The sequence below is a fragment of the Gadus chalcogrammus genome, chromosome 21, assembly GCF_026213295.1.
Source record: "Gadus chalcogrammus isolate NIFS_2021 chromosome 21, NIFS_Gcha_1.0, whole genome shotgun sequence".
NCBI classification, from domain to species: domain Eukaryota; kingdom Metazoa; phylum Chordata; class Actinopteri; order Gadiformes; family Gadidae; genus Gadus; species Gadus chalcogrammus.
In genome coordinates this window covers 2037518-2052517 of record NC_079432.1, presented here as the reverse complement: position 1 = coordinate 2052517, position 15000 = coordinate 2037518, and the positions used below count along the sequence as shown (strand labels likewise).

Genomic DNA, 15000 nt, shown 5'->3' with positions numbered 1-15000 from the left:
GTCATGTCTCAGTGGATGACCTCATGATGTCTCAGTGGATGACATCCGGAGGAGGAGGAGGCGGTAGAGTTGGAGGAGGGAGGAGGTGGACTAGTTGGAGGAGGACGTCCCGCCAGAGCCGTGGTGCCTGTAGCCTCCCCTCTGCTCCTCCAGGAGGCGGAGCAACGAGCAAGGAGGTTCTGTTCAGAACCGCGGTCCAGAGAGCAGCGATTCGCCACTGCTCAGTGGAGACATCACAACCTCTAAACACACATCCATCACAGGGGGGGGAGAGAGAGCGAGAGAGAGCGAGAGAGAGAGAGACCAGCTGTCTGTGCTAGATCCTGACCCGTCGAACCCTCTGGGGAGAGAGACCTGCATCTGTCTGTCTCTCCCTGTGGAGCAACCCGACCCAGCTAACTGGCTCACCAACCATCAGCTACCTTGCTAACCAACAGCTAACAAACCACCACTCAGCTAACAAAATGTGTGTGCACCACCAAGAAGCAGCCAAGCTAACTAGCTGCTCAACCAGCTAGTAGTCATAGAGATGAAACTTTAGGACAAGATAACACTTTAGGGAAAAAAGGAAACCAAGATAACCGTTTGTCAGGGGGTCCGAGCCGTGCACTACTGTTCGTCGCGGTACAGTGCGGCTCTGTTCGCTTATATTGGCGTTTCCGTAGCCCGCGGCCGGGCTGCGGAGCCCGTGCAGCAGATATGGAAAGCCACGAGTGCCACAATCCGGCCCTAGATTGGCGCGGTAAAAGGGCTAAACCGCCGGCTTAGCCCTCTTACCGTGCCAATCTAGGGCCGGATTTCGGCACTCTTGGCTTTCCATAAGGACTGCCCGCGGCCGAGCTGAGGAGCCTGTGAGGAGGATTGACTTGATCTGTAAATGTAGTCCCTCAAACTTGCCTTAACATGAGCAACATTCTGAAACATCTATTAACATCCACATTTGCCTCAAACAATGCTAGGCTTACAGCCCATGTAAATAGCTGTGAAATAATGTTCTTGTTCTTTTAATTGTTTGTTACTCTGACCGTTCTGTTTGATATTGTGGAAAGGATGCGAGTGAATGAGTCAGAGCATGATGCATTTTAAATGGCATCACTTTTGGTCTTCATTTATCTTGAAACAATTGTAGCTGAAAATAAACATGGCCAAATACAACCAATAGCTTCAGTCATCGAGGACAAAAATAGGCCAAATGACAGGCCCAGATTTATTTATTTTCTTTTACAAATCAAGAGTAGGCCTGACTTGACTAATCGGCTTTGCATCCTTTCCTTCTGCCCTTGTAGTCCAAGACATGCTGCCCACCAGCTTCCAAAGACCAATGCTGCCACTGGTGGATTTGTATCAGTTCACATAATGATCCCGCCCTTCTATTTTGTAGTTCACCAAAACACCCTGAAACAACTCGAGTCTCACAGTCTTATGCCACCATGCGCCACGAACAGTGCAAGCAGGACAATGGCAACCAAGCACGCAGTCCTTCCTCCCTCACTTTAAAAACCACCAGCCGCCACTGGTGTGTACAGTGTGTGTAGCGGCAATAGTGTGTGTACACGCAGTGTGTGTAGTAGCAGTAGTGTGTGTACACGCAGTGTGTGTAGTGGCAGTAGTGTGTGTACACGCAGTGTGTGTAGTGGCAGTAGTGTGTGTACACGCAGTGTGTGTAGTGGCGGCAGTGTGTGTACGGGCAGTGTGTGTAGTGGCAGTAGTGTGTGTACAGCCAGTGTGTGTAGCGGCAGTAGTGTGTAGCGGCAGTAGTGTGTGTACACGCCGTGTGTGTAGTGGCAGTAGTGTGTGTACACGCAGTGTGTGTAGTAGCAGTAGTGTGTACAGGCAGTGTGTGTAGTGGCAGTAGTGTGTGTACACGCAGTGTGTGTAGCGGCAGTAGTGTGTAGCGGCAGTAGTGTGTGTACACGCCGTGTGTGTAGTGGCAGTAGTGTGTGTACACGCAGTGTGTGTAGTAGCAGTAGTGTGTACAGGCAGTGTGTGTAGTGGCAGTAGTGTGTGTACACGCAGTGTGTGTAGCAGCAGTAGTGTGTACAGGCAGTGTGTGTAGTGGCAGTAGTGTGTGTACACGCAGTGTGTGTAGTGGCGGCAGTGTGTGTACGGGCAGTGTGTGTAGTGGCAGTAGTGTGTACACGCAGTGTGTGTAGTAGCAGTAGTGCGTGTACACGCAGTGTGTGTAGTGGCGGCAGTGTGTGTACGGGCAGTGTGTGTAGTGGCGGCAGTGTGTGTACGGGCAGTGTGTGTAGTGGCAGTAGTGTGTACAGCCAGTGTGTGTAGCGGCAGTAGTGTGTGTACACGCAGTGTGTGTAGTGGCGGCAGTGTGTGTACACGCAGTGTGTGTAGTAGCAGTAGTGTGTACAGGCAGTGTGTGTAGTGGCAGTAGTGTGTACAGGCAGTGTGAGCCCCCCGGGGGTCCATCTGTCGGACCCCAGCAGGGTGCAGGTGTCTGGGCATGGAGACCTCCGCGCAGCCCCAACCGGAACCCACAGGAACCGACCCGTGAACGGATCGACCCACAGCCCCTCACAGCCGTCCTCACGCCCGTAGAACTGGGTTATACTGGGCTGTACTGGGCTGTACTGGGCTGTACTGGGTTATACTGGGTTATACTGGGTTATACTGGGTTATACTGGGCTGTACTGGGTTATACTGGGTTATACTGGGCTGTACTGGGTTATACTGGGTTATACTGGGCTGTACTGGGCTGTACTGGGTTATACTGGGCTGTACTGGGCTGTACTGGGCTGTACTGGGCTGTACTGGGCTATACTGGGTTATACTGGGTAACATTGTCCTTACTGGTTGGTTTCATTTATTCATCTGAGGCGGTGAGCAGCTTGGGTCGCTGCAGCTCACCAGACGGGCCAATCACGAGCCTTCAAATATTAACCACCAGACGGGCCAATCACGAGCCTTCAAATATTAACCACCAGACGGGCCAATCACGAGCCTTCAAATATTAACCACCAGACGGGCCAATCACGAGCCTTCAAATATTAACCACCAGACGGGCCAATCACGAGCCTTCAAATATTAACCACCAGATGGGCCAATCACGAGCCTTCAAATATTAACCACCAGACGGGCCAATCACGAGCCATCAAATATTAACCACCAGACGGGCCAATCACGAGCCTTCAAATATTAACCACCAGACGGGCCAATCACGAGCCTTCAAATATTAACCACCAGACGGGCCAATCACGAGCCTTCAAATATTAACCACCAGACGGGCCAATCACGAGCCTTCAAATATTAACCACTCCTGGGCCGGCCGGACCTGCTACAGTTAGACTAACCTCCTACCGTAACGCTAAGCCTGACCTATAGGACTAGTTAGACTAACCTCCTACCGTAACGCTAAGCCTGACCTGTAGGACTAGTTAGACTAACCTCCCTTAACGCTATAGCCCGACCTATAGGACTAGTTAGACCAACCTCCTACCGTAACCCTAAGCCTGACCTATAGGACTAGTTAGACTAACCTCCTACCGTAACGCTAAGCCTGACCTATAGGACTAGTTAGACCAACCTCCTACCGTAACCCTAAGCCCGACCTATAGGACTAGTTAGACTAACCTCCCTTAACGCTATAGCCCGACCTATAGGACTAGTTAGACTAACCTCCTACCGTAACGCTAAGCCTGACCTATAGGACTAGTTAGACTAACCTCCCTTAACGCTATAGCCCGACCTATAGGACTAGTTAGACTAACCTCCTACCGTAACGCTAAGCCTGACCTATAGGACTAGTTAGACTAACCTCCTACCGTAACGCTAAGCCTGACCTATAGGACTAGTTAGACTAACCTCCTACCGTAACGCTAAGCCTGACCTATAGGACTAGTTAGACTAACCTCCCTTAACGCTATAGCCCGACCTATAGGACTAGTTAGACCAACCTCCTACCGTAACCCTAAGCCCGACCTATAGGACTAGTTAGACTAACCTCCTACCGTAACGCTAAGCCTGACCTATAGGACTAGTTAGACTAACCTCCTACCGTAACGCTAAGCCTGACCTATAGGACTAGTTAGACTAACCTCCCTTAACGCTATAGCCCGACCTATAGGACTAGTTAGACCAACCTCCTACCGTAACCCTAAGCCCGACCTATAGGACTAGTTAGACTAACCTCCTACCGTAACACTAAGCCTGACCTATAGGACTAGTTAGGCTTACCTCCTACCATATCACTAAGCCTGACATGTAGGACTAGTTAGACTAAGCTCCTACCGTACACTAAGCCTGACCTATAGGACTAGTTAGACTAACCTCCTACCTTCTCCTAACTTCTCCTACTCCTTCAGGTTCCCCTCCAGTGAGGTTCTCCCCCTGAGGGGTCACGGGGAGGGTCTGGTACCCTGAGGGTCCTGGGCTATGAACCGACCTGTCAACGTGCCCCTCTACCATAGTGTCAGCCTGGAGGCCCCCGGCTGGGCCTCTGGGGGGGGGGGGGGGGGGGGGGCAGCCCTCCTCTGGCTCTAATGGGGGCAGAGGTTCTGGGGTTTGACTGACGCCATCGCCCTGCTGCAGGGAGCCGGGGGGCCACCGGGGGGCGCTGAGCTCCGGGCCCCGCGGTGCAGCAGGAGAGCGCTGAGGCTGCTGCCTCCATCTGGATGGCACAGATCATTATGGGATGGAGGAGCACCGTTACCATGCCACCATCTGGCTGGCAGAGACACAGAGAGAGCGAGAGAGAGAGAGAGGCAGAGGAGGACAAAGTTTGAGAGACAGACGGAGATAAATATGGGATGTAGGGATGTAAGAGGGGAGTGAGGGAGGTAGGGGGGAGATAGGGGGGGAGGTAGGGGTGAGGGACAGAGCCAAGTCACGCCAGGTCCGGGGGGGGGGGGGGGGGGCAGCCTGCTCTCTGACAGCAGGAGCCACACCTGCCTCGCGCCCCCGGGCCAAGGGGGAAGCCAGGGGCCCCCCACCAGCCAGCCCCTCACCCAGCCTGCCCCCGACCAGGGCCCCCACCAGACACACCGGGACTCGTACCACTCCGGCCTCCCCTGGTCCCACTCTGGACCTCCGGTGGAACCATTAGAGGTTCCGGTCCGGACCGCCTGGTCCAAGCGCTCTGTCCAGTAGTTAATATAATTCGTGTTTGAAATTGTAAATAATTATACTTGAAGAAAATACTTTTGTTTTGAGAATTCCCCCGCACCCCCACACCCCCGCACCCCCACACCCCCCCCACCCCCCGCGCTGGGTTCCTTCAGAGGGCAGAACCCTACGGGAACCGCTCCCTGAGTCCCGGAGGTCTTCAGCCTCTAGGCCCAGCTTGGGTTTCCATTTGAACTTCCCGTCCTGTTGTATTGCATGTTTTGTATTTTAATCATTTCAATATAATAAATACATGCAGTCTAAGAGCATGTTTTAATGGTCTAATGGTTATTTGAACAGTACAACATGTAGTTGGTAAATAGAGTGCGCATCTCCGTCACATCATGATGTTGTATCTGGAACTAAACCTGATTCAATTAAGATCATTTAATTACAACTTCTCTTTGAAAACCTCAAAACATGCGATTGCATTGAAGGTCAATAAGTCTAATGTATTTAACTCGGTCTTTACGTCGAAACCTTTCCATGCGGAAAAATGCTTTTTAAGGACCTCATAAAAAACTAAATCAAATTCCTTTCTTCCGTTTTTAATAAGAGCAAATAACCTCAAAGGGTTTCAGGAGTTCACAAAGATGAGGACCATTTTAAGCCCTTTTCCCATGATGTGCTGTAATGCATTCCCACCATAGACTGTGATCCTAACCAATTCTTTAATTCCAACAAAACCCTGAATGCTGCAGAGCGGCGTGGAGCCTTTTGTCCCCCGACGGCCCCCGTCCGCCAGACTGGCAGAATACTAAATGCACCGGCGGCCTCTGTAGTCGAGATAAAACGGTTTGTCTGCCCACCTCCTCCCTCCGTCCCGCACATGTGGCTGTCGGAGGGCATAACAGTCAAGCTGCTGGGCTGCACCTCCCTCGCTGCCGGGAGCCGGGCCAGTTGTCCCGGTGCCCGGGGGAACGCGGGCCGGTCCCCGGTGGACGGGGCTACCTGCTGTCGTTCGCTGGACCAGATTGGCCTCGGCAACATGAAACGACGAATCTATGCGGCGGAAAATAAGGCTGAAGTCGTTAAAGAGACACATTGCCGCCGCGGATCTGCGGGCGAATTCATAACATTTGCAGGATAAACTCAAGAGTCGTTCGCCTACCTAGTAGCTACCGCACACGAACATGGCGGAGTTATGTCGCCCTCTGGCGGCGGCGGTAGACGGTACAGCACCACGGTACTCGAGTCCTTGTATCTCCGTGTTACAATACCTTTAGAGGAGCGACCCGGTGGGCAGATGGTTGGAGGAGAGGATGAAAGATGAAGGGAGGTTAGAGCGCGGAGCGACAGCTGCACCCGGCCCCCAGCGCCTCCGCGACGCCTGCCAGGCCATGCGTGCGTGTGTAGCGCTGCCAGATGCACACACACACACACACGTGTGCGAGTCCAGAGCTCACACCAGATGTTGGCCCGTGGCCTCTGTCTCCTGGTCAGAGGACGGTCACACCGGTCTGCTGCCTCACCCTGACATTATGGCGCCAACGGCAGCGGCGCTAACTAACCCGCCGCCTAGTTAACCCGCTGGAGACTAACTGATGAAACACGGCAAGGTCACCAAGGCAACGAGGGGGAGGCTGCTGGTGACATGAACACTGATGAATTATGAACTGAGCTTCTCGATAACTAGAACTAGTTACAAAAGAACTGCTAACTGCAGAGAGACCGCGAGTAAGGCAGCACTACAACAACAACTCGAGAAGTGTTTTCTGATCCCCGGACGGACCCCAACATGTCTTTAAAGGCCCCCGTTAACGGACTACATTTATACAGCGCTGTGCTAACTGAACACTCAAAGCGCTTAACAATATCGCCTCACATTCACCCGTTCATGCACACATTCACACGCCGACGGCGGAGTCAGCCACGCAGGGCGACAGCCAGCTGGTCAGGAGCAGTCAGGGTGAGGCGTCTCGCTCAGGGACACCTCCACACTCAGCTAGGAGGAGCCAGGGATCGAACCAGCAACCTCCCGGTTACCGGCCAACCCGCGCTACCTCTTGAGCCACACTGAGCCAATCGAGCCCCTCTGTGACATCACTCATGGGCGTGTCCACCCTGACGTGTGATGGACAGCTCAGCTGGCCACTGGCTTCCATCCTGGGTGTCCACGCCCATGTGTGATGTTATTAATGGACTCCTGGAAACTGTAACTCATGCAACACGATATTTCAGATCAAAAATAATTTAATGACAACATATAATACAGGAATATACAAATAAAGTGCACATTGGATCACTCTCAATCATTTAAAAATTCTTGAAACGAACATGCAGCGCATCCAAGAGACACTTTCTGCTTCATCCGTTTCTCATTAAAAGTTTAGTACAAAATAAAACAATAAATAAAACAATTAAAGTCACCGTGGCAGCAGAGTTCAACACTTTACCATTTCAAAACACAACACTCGTGGTTTGGTTTCAAACGGCAACAGAGCAGATGCTGGGGACGTCCCTGGGGGCGGGGTCTCATCCCGTTGCTAGGAGACAAGTCGCCATGGAGACGTCGGATTAGTTTAGAGTTGATAGGAGTGGAAAATGAAGCTGCGGGAAAAGCGCCCCCCTCTGCTCAGACTCAGTACTGCAGCGCATTGTTCTGCCTCAAGTGATGGACGACCAGACCATAATAAACAGCAGGGAGACATCTGGACGGTTTCTGTCCAACAGAACACACCTGACCCCCGGAACCCGGACACACCGCGACTTTCGACCCTTGGGCAGCAGAGATGTCCCCAGGGGATAGCGCGGGGCCGGGATGCTGGCGTTACCGTGGGTTACCGTTGCTAGGTGGGCAGCGGGTCGTCGGCCCGCCTGCTGCGGTTCCACGGGCAGCAGAAGAAGAGGGGCGCGGCCAGCAGCAGGAAGGGGGAGGCGGCCAACAAGATGAACCCGAAGCCAGCAAACGTACCGACTACCTGCACACAGGTCACAGGTCACACACATTAATAAAGTACATGTATATTTAAGTGAATAGTGGGGAATAGCCCCCTCGACCTTCGGCCTCGGGGGCTATTCCTCCCTATTCATGGAGCCTGAGGTGAATAATTGTTTTAGTATATACTACACGTGAACACTCCAAAAATAAACAAAATAACAAAAATTGCCGGGATTCATTTGTTTTTATCAGAGGTTTATTTGTTGTTATTAGCGTGATGCGATGAAGAGATGAAAACAATATCCTGAGTTTGAGACCTCATGGGATATTGCCCAATATCCCGAGATAGTGACCCAATAAAATTGCGCCATCTTAGGAGGTTCATGTATAGCATGTGTATTCATCCCACCAGCAAAGCTCTGTGAACTCGGCCCTGGTAAAAACACAGGGCTTCCATCACCTGGTCCCCGTAATTGGTTCCAACTGTAGTTGCGGTTTCGTCCCCAGCAGGGGGCAGCAGAGACCACAGGGCAGGAGCGTAACGTGAGAGGCGTACCTGCGTGCGGTGCCAGATGACTGAGGCTCTGGAGTGGCCCAGCTTGTTCCTGCAGGGACCCTTATCGTAGTGGATGAGCAGGACGTCCTCCTGGGGGGGGGGGGAAGAAAGATAGATAGAAAGAACGAGAGAGAGAATTATAATGGAATAGAGCAGCTACAAGAGTTCCTAAACATCTGTGGCCAGAGGGTTCACAACAAGGCAACACATTTGGTCACCCGTTTGATTCTCAAATTGCAATAAAGCTTTAAATTGAAGTTCAATTGAGGGACTGAGGATTTAAATGCAAAAAACTACAGACAGGAGCAGAGGGGAGGAGGAGGAGGAGGAGCAGAGAGGAGGAGAGGCAGAAGGAGGAAGAGGAGAAGGAGTAGAGAGGAGGAGAGGCAGAAGGAGGAAGAGGAGGAGGAGGAGAGGCAGAAGGAGGAAGAGGAGGAGGAACAGAGAGGAGGAGAGGCAGAAGGAGGAAGAGGAGAAGGAGCAGAGAGGAGGAGAGGCAGAAGGAGGAAGAGGAGGAGGAGCAGAGAGGCAGAAGGAGGAAGAGGAGGAGGAGCAGAGAGGAGGAGAGGCAGAAGGAGGAAGAGGTGGAGGAGCAGCGAGGAGGAGAGCCAGGAGAGGAGGAAGGAGGTCCTCACGTCCAGGGAGTCCAGGCAGTACCAGCAGAAGCAGTGTTTGCAGTTCCTGCAGGTCATCTGAGCGCAGCCCTGGTCCCTCTGGATGAACACCTGGCAGCGGGGGCAGGGCTTCACCGGGTCGTCCACGCCCCCCTCCATCAGCGAGCTGCAGCGAGACCCCGCCCCCACAGCAGGAAGACCCAACACAACCTTCAGTGAACGCTACGTCAGCCCCCAGGAGCAGCAGGGGCTAGACCTGATGAAGTCCCTGAGACGCTTCATGCTACCCTGGGGATCGAACCCAGAACCTCTAGGCTGGGTGCTTAAGACCCGACGCACTGCACTGCCCGGCTAGACTGGGTAGCCCCGCCTATTCTGCCGGCGATTGGAGTCCGCCCTGCAGAAGGGTCTGGAGGAGAGCAATACATTTCTTTTCTGCTTCCGATATGTTTTTGCGGGAGCCAATCACCAAGCTGGCTTTTCCCCCTGGCGCGCTATTGGCTGGTTTAACACAATGACGACAGGGAAGCGACGGCAAGCATCCAATCGCGTACAGAGTCAGTCGAGCTAGGCCCGTTGATCACGCCTCTTGTGCTGAAGAAAATGACGGCCGCTTCCCCAGACCAAGCTCAATCATAGATTGAGCTTGGTCTGGGGAAGCGCCTGTCATTTTCTGGCCATAGCCAGGCTACTGTCCGCCCACCGGAGCCTTCAGACCAGTGGACTAACTCTTTCTACCAGTGTACCCCCTCTACAATACTACTCCATACCCCTTTACCGAAAAGGGTTTCAGGAGTTCAGCAGTCCAGAGCGCCCCCCTCTGGAGAACCCCGGTACTACACTCAGGTCCTCCTGAACCAGTTCTCTCACCTGTGCTCCCCCGGCAGGAAGCGGCCGACGGTTCCGCTGGGGTCCGGACAGGTTCTGCCCGGGTGCCGTTGGGCCCGGCAGGCGGAGCAGAACTCCAACCCGCAGCCGGGACAGCCCACGGCCTGGGGCGCCGCTGACTCCGCCCCCTGCAGCCGGCAGACGGCCTGGCAGGAAGGGGCGGGGCACCAGGTCCGACCCGGGTCCAGCAGCACCTCTGCGGGACAGGAAGTCGACCCTCAGAACCACCGACCAGGCTACACGTCCCAATGGCAACGGCGCTACACATCCCCATGGCAACGGCGCTACACATCGCCATGGCAACGGCGCTAGTGGTCCGGTCAGAAACTGGAAATTCAAAACAAGAAACTAAAGTAATCCGTTTATTGAAGCGTCAATAAAGTTAGTTAGCAAGATACAGTGCTAGCATAGTTTGCTCACCTCTCTCGAAGAGCAGCCTCCTGTTGGCGGCTAGTTAGCATGACATTGCTAGCAGAGTTAGCTCACCTCCCTCAAAGAGCGGCCTGCTGTTGGTGGCTAGTTAGCATGATACAGCGCTAGCAGAGTTAGCTCACCCCTCTCGAAGCGCAGCCTCCGGTACCTCCTCATGCTCTCCGGCTCCACCACGACCTCGATCTGAAACGGAACACAAGCCTCTTTAACCTCTGACCTTCGGTCCCAGCGTGGGGTCACACGACCTCTGACCCCAGGCTGGGGGGCAGGCGGCGCTCTGATTGGTGGAGAGACGGTACCTCCGTGTCCAGCAGCCGGCCCCGTTCTGGACAGGCGGCGTCGGGGCAGCTCACCTCCGCCTCCAGGCCCTCCGAGAGGAGCAGCGACACGTAGCGCCTCAGACACTAGAGGAGTACAGGAGGAGAACCTCAGACACTGAGGAGGAGAGGAGGAGGAGAACCTCAGACACTGAGGAGGAGAGGAGGAGGAGAACCTCAGACACAGGGGGATAACCTCAGACACTGAGGAGGAACAGAGGGGGAGAACCTCAGACACTGAGGAGCACAGGAGGAGAACCTCAGACACTGAGGAGCACAGGAGGAGAACCTCAGACACTGAGGAGCACAGGAGGAGAACCTCAGACACTGAGGAGGAGCACAGGAGGAGAACCTCACTGGAGGAGGCGAGGAGGAGAACCTCAGACACTGAGGAGCACAGGAGGAGAACCTCAGACACTGAGGAGGAGCACAGGAGGAGAACCTCAGACACTGGAGGAGGAGAGGAGGAGAACCTCAGACACTGAGGAGGAGCACAGGAGGAGAACCTCAGACACTGAGGAGGAGCACAGGAGGAGAACCTCAGACACTGAGGAGGAGCACAGGAGGAGAACCTCAGACACTGAGGAGCACAGGAGGAGAACCTCAGACACTGAGGAGCACAGGAGGAGAACCTCAGACACTGAGGAGGAGCACAGGAGGAGAACCTCAGACACTGGGGAAGCACAGGAGGAGCCTCTACTGAGAGGAGAACCTCTCCTTTAATTAGGAGAACAGAACCTCTACTGAGGAGAGAACCTCTCCTTTAATGAGAACAGAACCGCTACTGAGAAGAGAACCTCTCCTTTAATGAGGAGAACAGGACCTCTAGTGAGGAGAACAGGACCTCTAGTGAGGAGAACAGAACCTCTAGTGAGGAGAACAGAACCTCTAGTGAGGAACCGTTCCAACCCATGATCCAACATGGAGGCCTGTTTAGCGCTCAGAGGAACAACATCAGCTGTGATCATGGCTCCGTGGAGTCCAGCCTGGAGCTGCTTCTACACCCAGGAGGTCATGGTACCTTCAAGTCTGTATTTAATATGCATCATCGTTATTATGGTCTGGACACGGGGTCGCCACGGTTACTGACCAGCGTGCAGAAGACGCATCTGCATTGGCTGACGGTGGTCATGTGATCTGAGGGGAAGTCCCCAAGGCAGAGTTTACAGGAAACCAGCGGAGCCACACTGGGCCCACAGCCGGACTGGTACCAGGTGGACATACCGACAGAACCTTGGAGAAAAAGAAAGAAAAACGAAAGAGGGAGAGAAATAGAGCCATTCAAGCCAGCAGCATTAAACACAATCTATAGATTATATATTATAACTCACAACGAAGAGATGCCGAGAGTAATGACGGATGTCAGGATTATGTTTTTAATCAAGGTTTGGTCAACCTTACAAACACACAGTAAGAAATGTCATTAACGTGACAAAGGGCGACAAACCGTGCAGAAATAAACCAGAACAGTGACGCTCTCTCCCCGGTCGGCTCTGTGGTCAGCAGGTCACGGAGGATCTGACTCAGTAGATGAATCGTTTCACAACGAGTGGACCCGCATCCGAAGAGGAGCTCGGACGGCAGGAAATTCGAGTTTATTCTACTAAAGTACTGTAAATAAACATCTCAGAGCAAACAGTCTGGCTCTTAAAACACGTGATTGTAGAGTCTCAACACAAACAGTCCAACATGAACCCCGACCCACCGTGCACCGTAGACGCTGCTCCTCAAGCGCGACACTGGCAGGAACACACATATACGAAGTGTTTCTAGTTGGTTCGATGAGTAGTGTTAACCTTATGCCCAACAGCAAACCACCCCACAACTTTTCTTTTGGATTTTAAAACGAGTATTTCGCTCGTCGCTGAAGAGACAGAATCACCTGTGTTGAAAGAAGTCATTCAGCTGCAAGAGCTTTGACTAATGAGCTCTGGGCCAGCGGGCGGAGCTGTGGCGCCACCTGGTGGACACCGCTCACTACTAGACCCAAATAACCTGAACCGTCAGCCAATATCTAAGGGATAATGTATAGAACGCCGGCCGGGAAAATAAGCCCCGACAGGGCGAACCGGACACCGACGAGAAGCGGAGGTGTCTTGCTTCGGCCTGAAGGGGCTTATTTTCGATAATAACCGGCAACGTTCTTTACATTATCCCGCTTACTATACGGCTACGCCTACGTGTTGCCAAGCGGTTGACGTCGCTTGGCAACCAAGCATGAGCACATTACCCCCATCCTCCACTCACTCCACTGGCTTCCGGTTTCCACCCGGATTGAGTACAAGGTTTCCCTCCTCACTCACCATGTATCCATGGACATGCCCCCCCCTACCCCTACCTCAAAAAACTTCTCAACCTACATAACACAACACGCTCCCTCCGCTCCACTCACTCTAACCTCCTCCACACACCCAGAACCAATCTTAGGACCATGGGAGATAGGGCCTTCAGTGCTGGCGCCCCACACCTGTGGAATGCCCTCCCTGACACCTCGAGGGCACCACAATCCACTGATTGCTTTAAAAAAGGTCTTAAAATATTTATTTTTTTAAAAAACCTTTGGCTCACACTCTTAGATGTTTTTAAACCCCCTTTTTATTTTTATTTTTGCTTTAACCTGTAGCACTTTGAGATCTTTGGATGAAAAGTGCACTATAAATGAAATGTATCATTATATTATTATTATTACGCTGGGGTTGATAATTTACCGGACTATTTGCGGAGTGTTACGAAAGACGGCAAAAGGTCATGGACATATTGAAGAAAGGACAGCGGATTAAAGAATGCCGCCCATTCGTTCCTATGAAAACTGCCTTGTCCATGAATGGCGCAGGGCACCATCAAGGAGAGATTTGCCACGCCATGGGGGCCTAGCCACGCCCCAGTGCATGACGTACCGGATGTAGAAATATTCTCGTTTTCTAGCATTGTTAGCATTTTAGCATCATAAGCGAGAGATCTGTTTACAAATCCCTCGGCGACTTTTAGTGATAAAAAGTCACCACAGTGCCTAAAAACCATCAACGTGTTCATGTTACGTAAAAGGAAAAACCTCGGACACAAGAAGTTAAAGGAGCCGTGCACTGAGCCCTCTCGGATGCCTTTGCCGAAACAACGTTTGTTTCACTCCTTTCAGCTGCCCACCCCTCCTTCTGCAATAAATAAATAAATAAAACGGCTAATAAAACGCTTGAGGTGGCGATTTGAAAAGAGAAAACTTCGATTTTATTAGTACATGGTACACGTTGTGAAGGGCCCATTCAAGTGAACGACGGCATTGCGAAGAGCCCTGTAATAAATACAATTACCTGTCAGGCTCGTCTGGTTCCCAGGTTCCCTAAACCACGTAACATTAGAGGACAAATTGATTGATGGATGGATTGATAATTTTCAAGAATGTTGTTTTAAATAATAGTCATTCTTATACATTAAAGACTATGATATGAAATATATGTGTGTTTAGAAGGACAACCAGAGAAATACTGTGTCACTCATAATGTGACTAGAGGTTAGCTCTTTTTCTAACTGGATTTAGTTGACTGTAATACATTTAGGAACACCCTGCGATTACCTCAGCGTCCATGAGGTGGCGCCACCGAGCTGGTTTATTCCACAGCGCAGCAGCAGAGTCCTAAGTTTACATGACGACAAGACGAGACTGTTAAAAACTCCACATTTCTATTTCCAGCGTCTGACCACCGCCTGACCCCACAACCTGACCCCAACAGACCAACAACAGGAACCCAATCCGACCTTATTAAACAATAAGAGAAGTACAAATAAAACAGTTAGATCCTACTGGGAAAGAAATGACCGAAACGAAGAACGAAGAACCAGAAGTCCACAACAACCGCCGTGCTCCTTGACCTGAGTACTGGAGGTAGTGATCGGTCTTTCCATTAGAATAGTGTAATGCTATAGCTAACACTGACGCCATTCATCACCCCTCGCCCTAGGCGACCTCCCTCCCCCCCAGATGGATAGACATGAAGGTCAGAGGTCACCGAGACGGCCATGCAGTGTCGAACCTTTCGTGATGTCACAACCACCCCCCCCCCCCCCCCCCCCCCAGAGTTAGTCCTGGTCCAGCGCCACTTCCTGTGGGACTGAGTTCCTGTTTGCCTGACTTCCTGTCTGTCAAGCCCCGCTAGACTTAATAAGGGCAATAGAAGACAGATAGGACAGAGAGACAGACCG

At 52.3% G+C, this 15000-nt stretch overlaps 1 protein-coding gene across 5 annotated transcripts; it reads right to left on the bottom strand.

Annotated features, from left to right (window-relative positions):
* Positions 1-7297: 7297 nt before the first annotated feature.
* rnf144ab (ring finger protein 144ab) lies at positions 7298-12777 on the bottom strand. Of its 5 annotated transcripts, none has more exons than XM_056581349.1 (8): positions 12686-12774; positions 11894-12036; positions 10786-10890; positions 10609-10669; positions 10037-10250; positions 9188-9332; positions 8553-8642; positions 7298-8036 (listed from the first exon to the last, which is right to left on the bottom strand). In XM_056581349.1, exons 1-8 carry the CDS (start codon positions 12702-12704, stop codon positions 7905-7907), a joined length of 909 nt encoding a protein of 302 aa, XP_056437324.1. In that variant the 5' UTR covers positions 12705-12774; the 3' UTR covers positions 7298-7904. The 5 variants fall into 5 exon arrangements, with proteins under 5 accessions (XP_056437324.1, XP_056437326.1, XP_056437325.1 ...); XM_056581351.1 differs by having other exon boundaries at positions 12509-12753; XM_056581350.1 differs by having other exon boundaries at positions 12251-12752.
* Positions 12778-15000: the final 2223 nt, after the last annotated feature.

Coding starts and splice junctions, on each gene's coding strand:
- rnf144ab (XM_056581349.1), bottom strand. Junction 9,333..10,036: donor TTCCTGCCGGGGGAGCACAG/GTGAGAGAACTG, acceptor GTCTCGCTGCAG/CTCGCTGATGGAGGGGGGCG. Junction 8,643..9,187: donor ACTGCCTGGACTCCCTGGAC/GTGAGGACCTCC, acceptor CCCCCCCCCCAG/GAGGACGTCCTGCTCATCCA.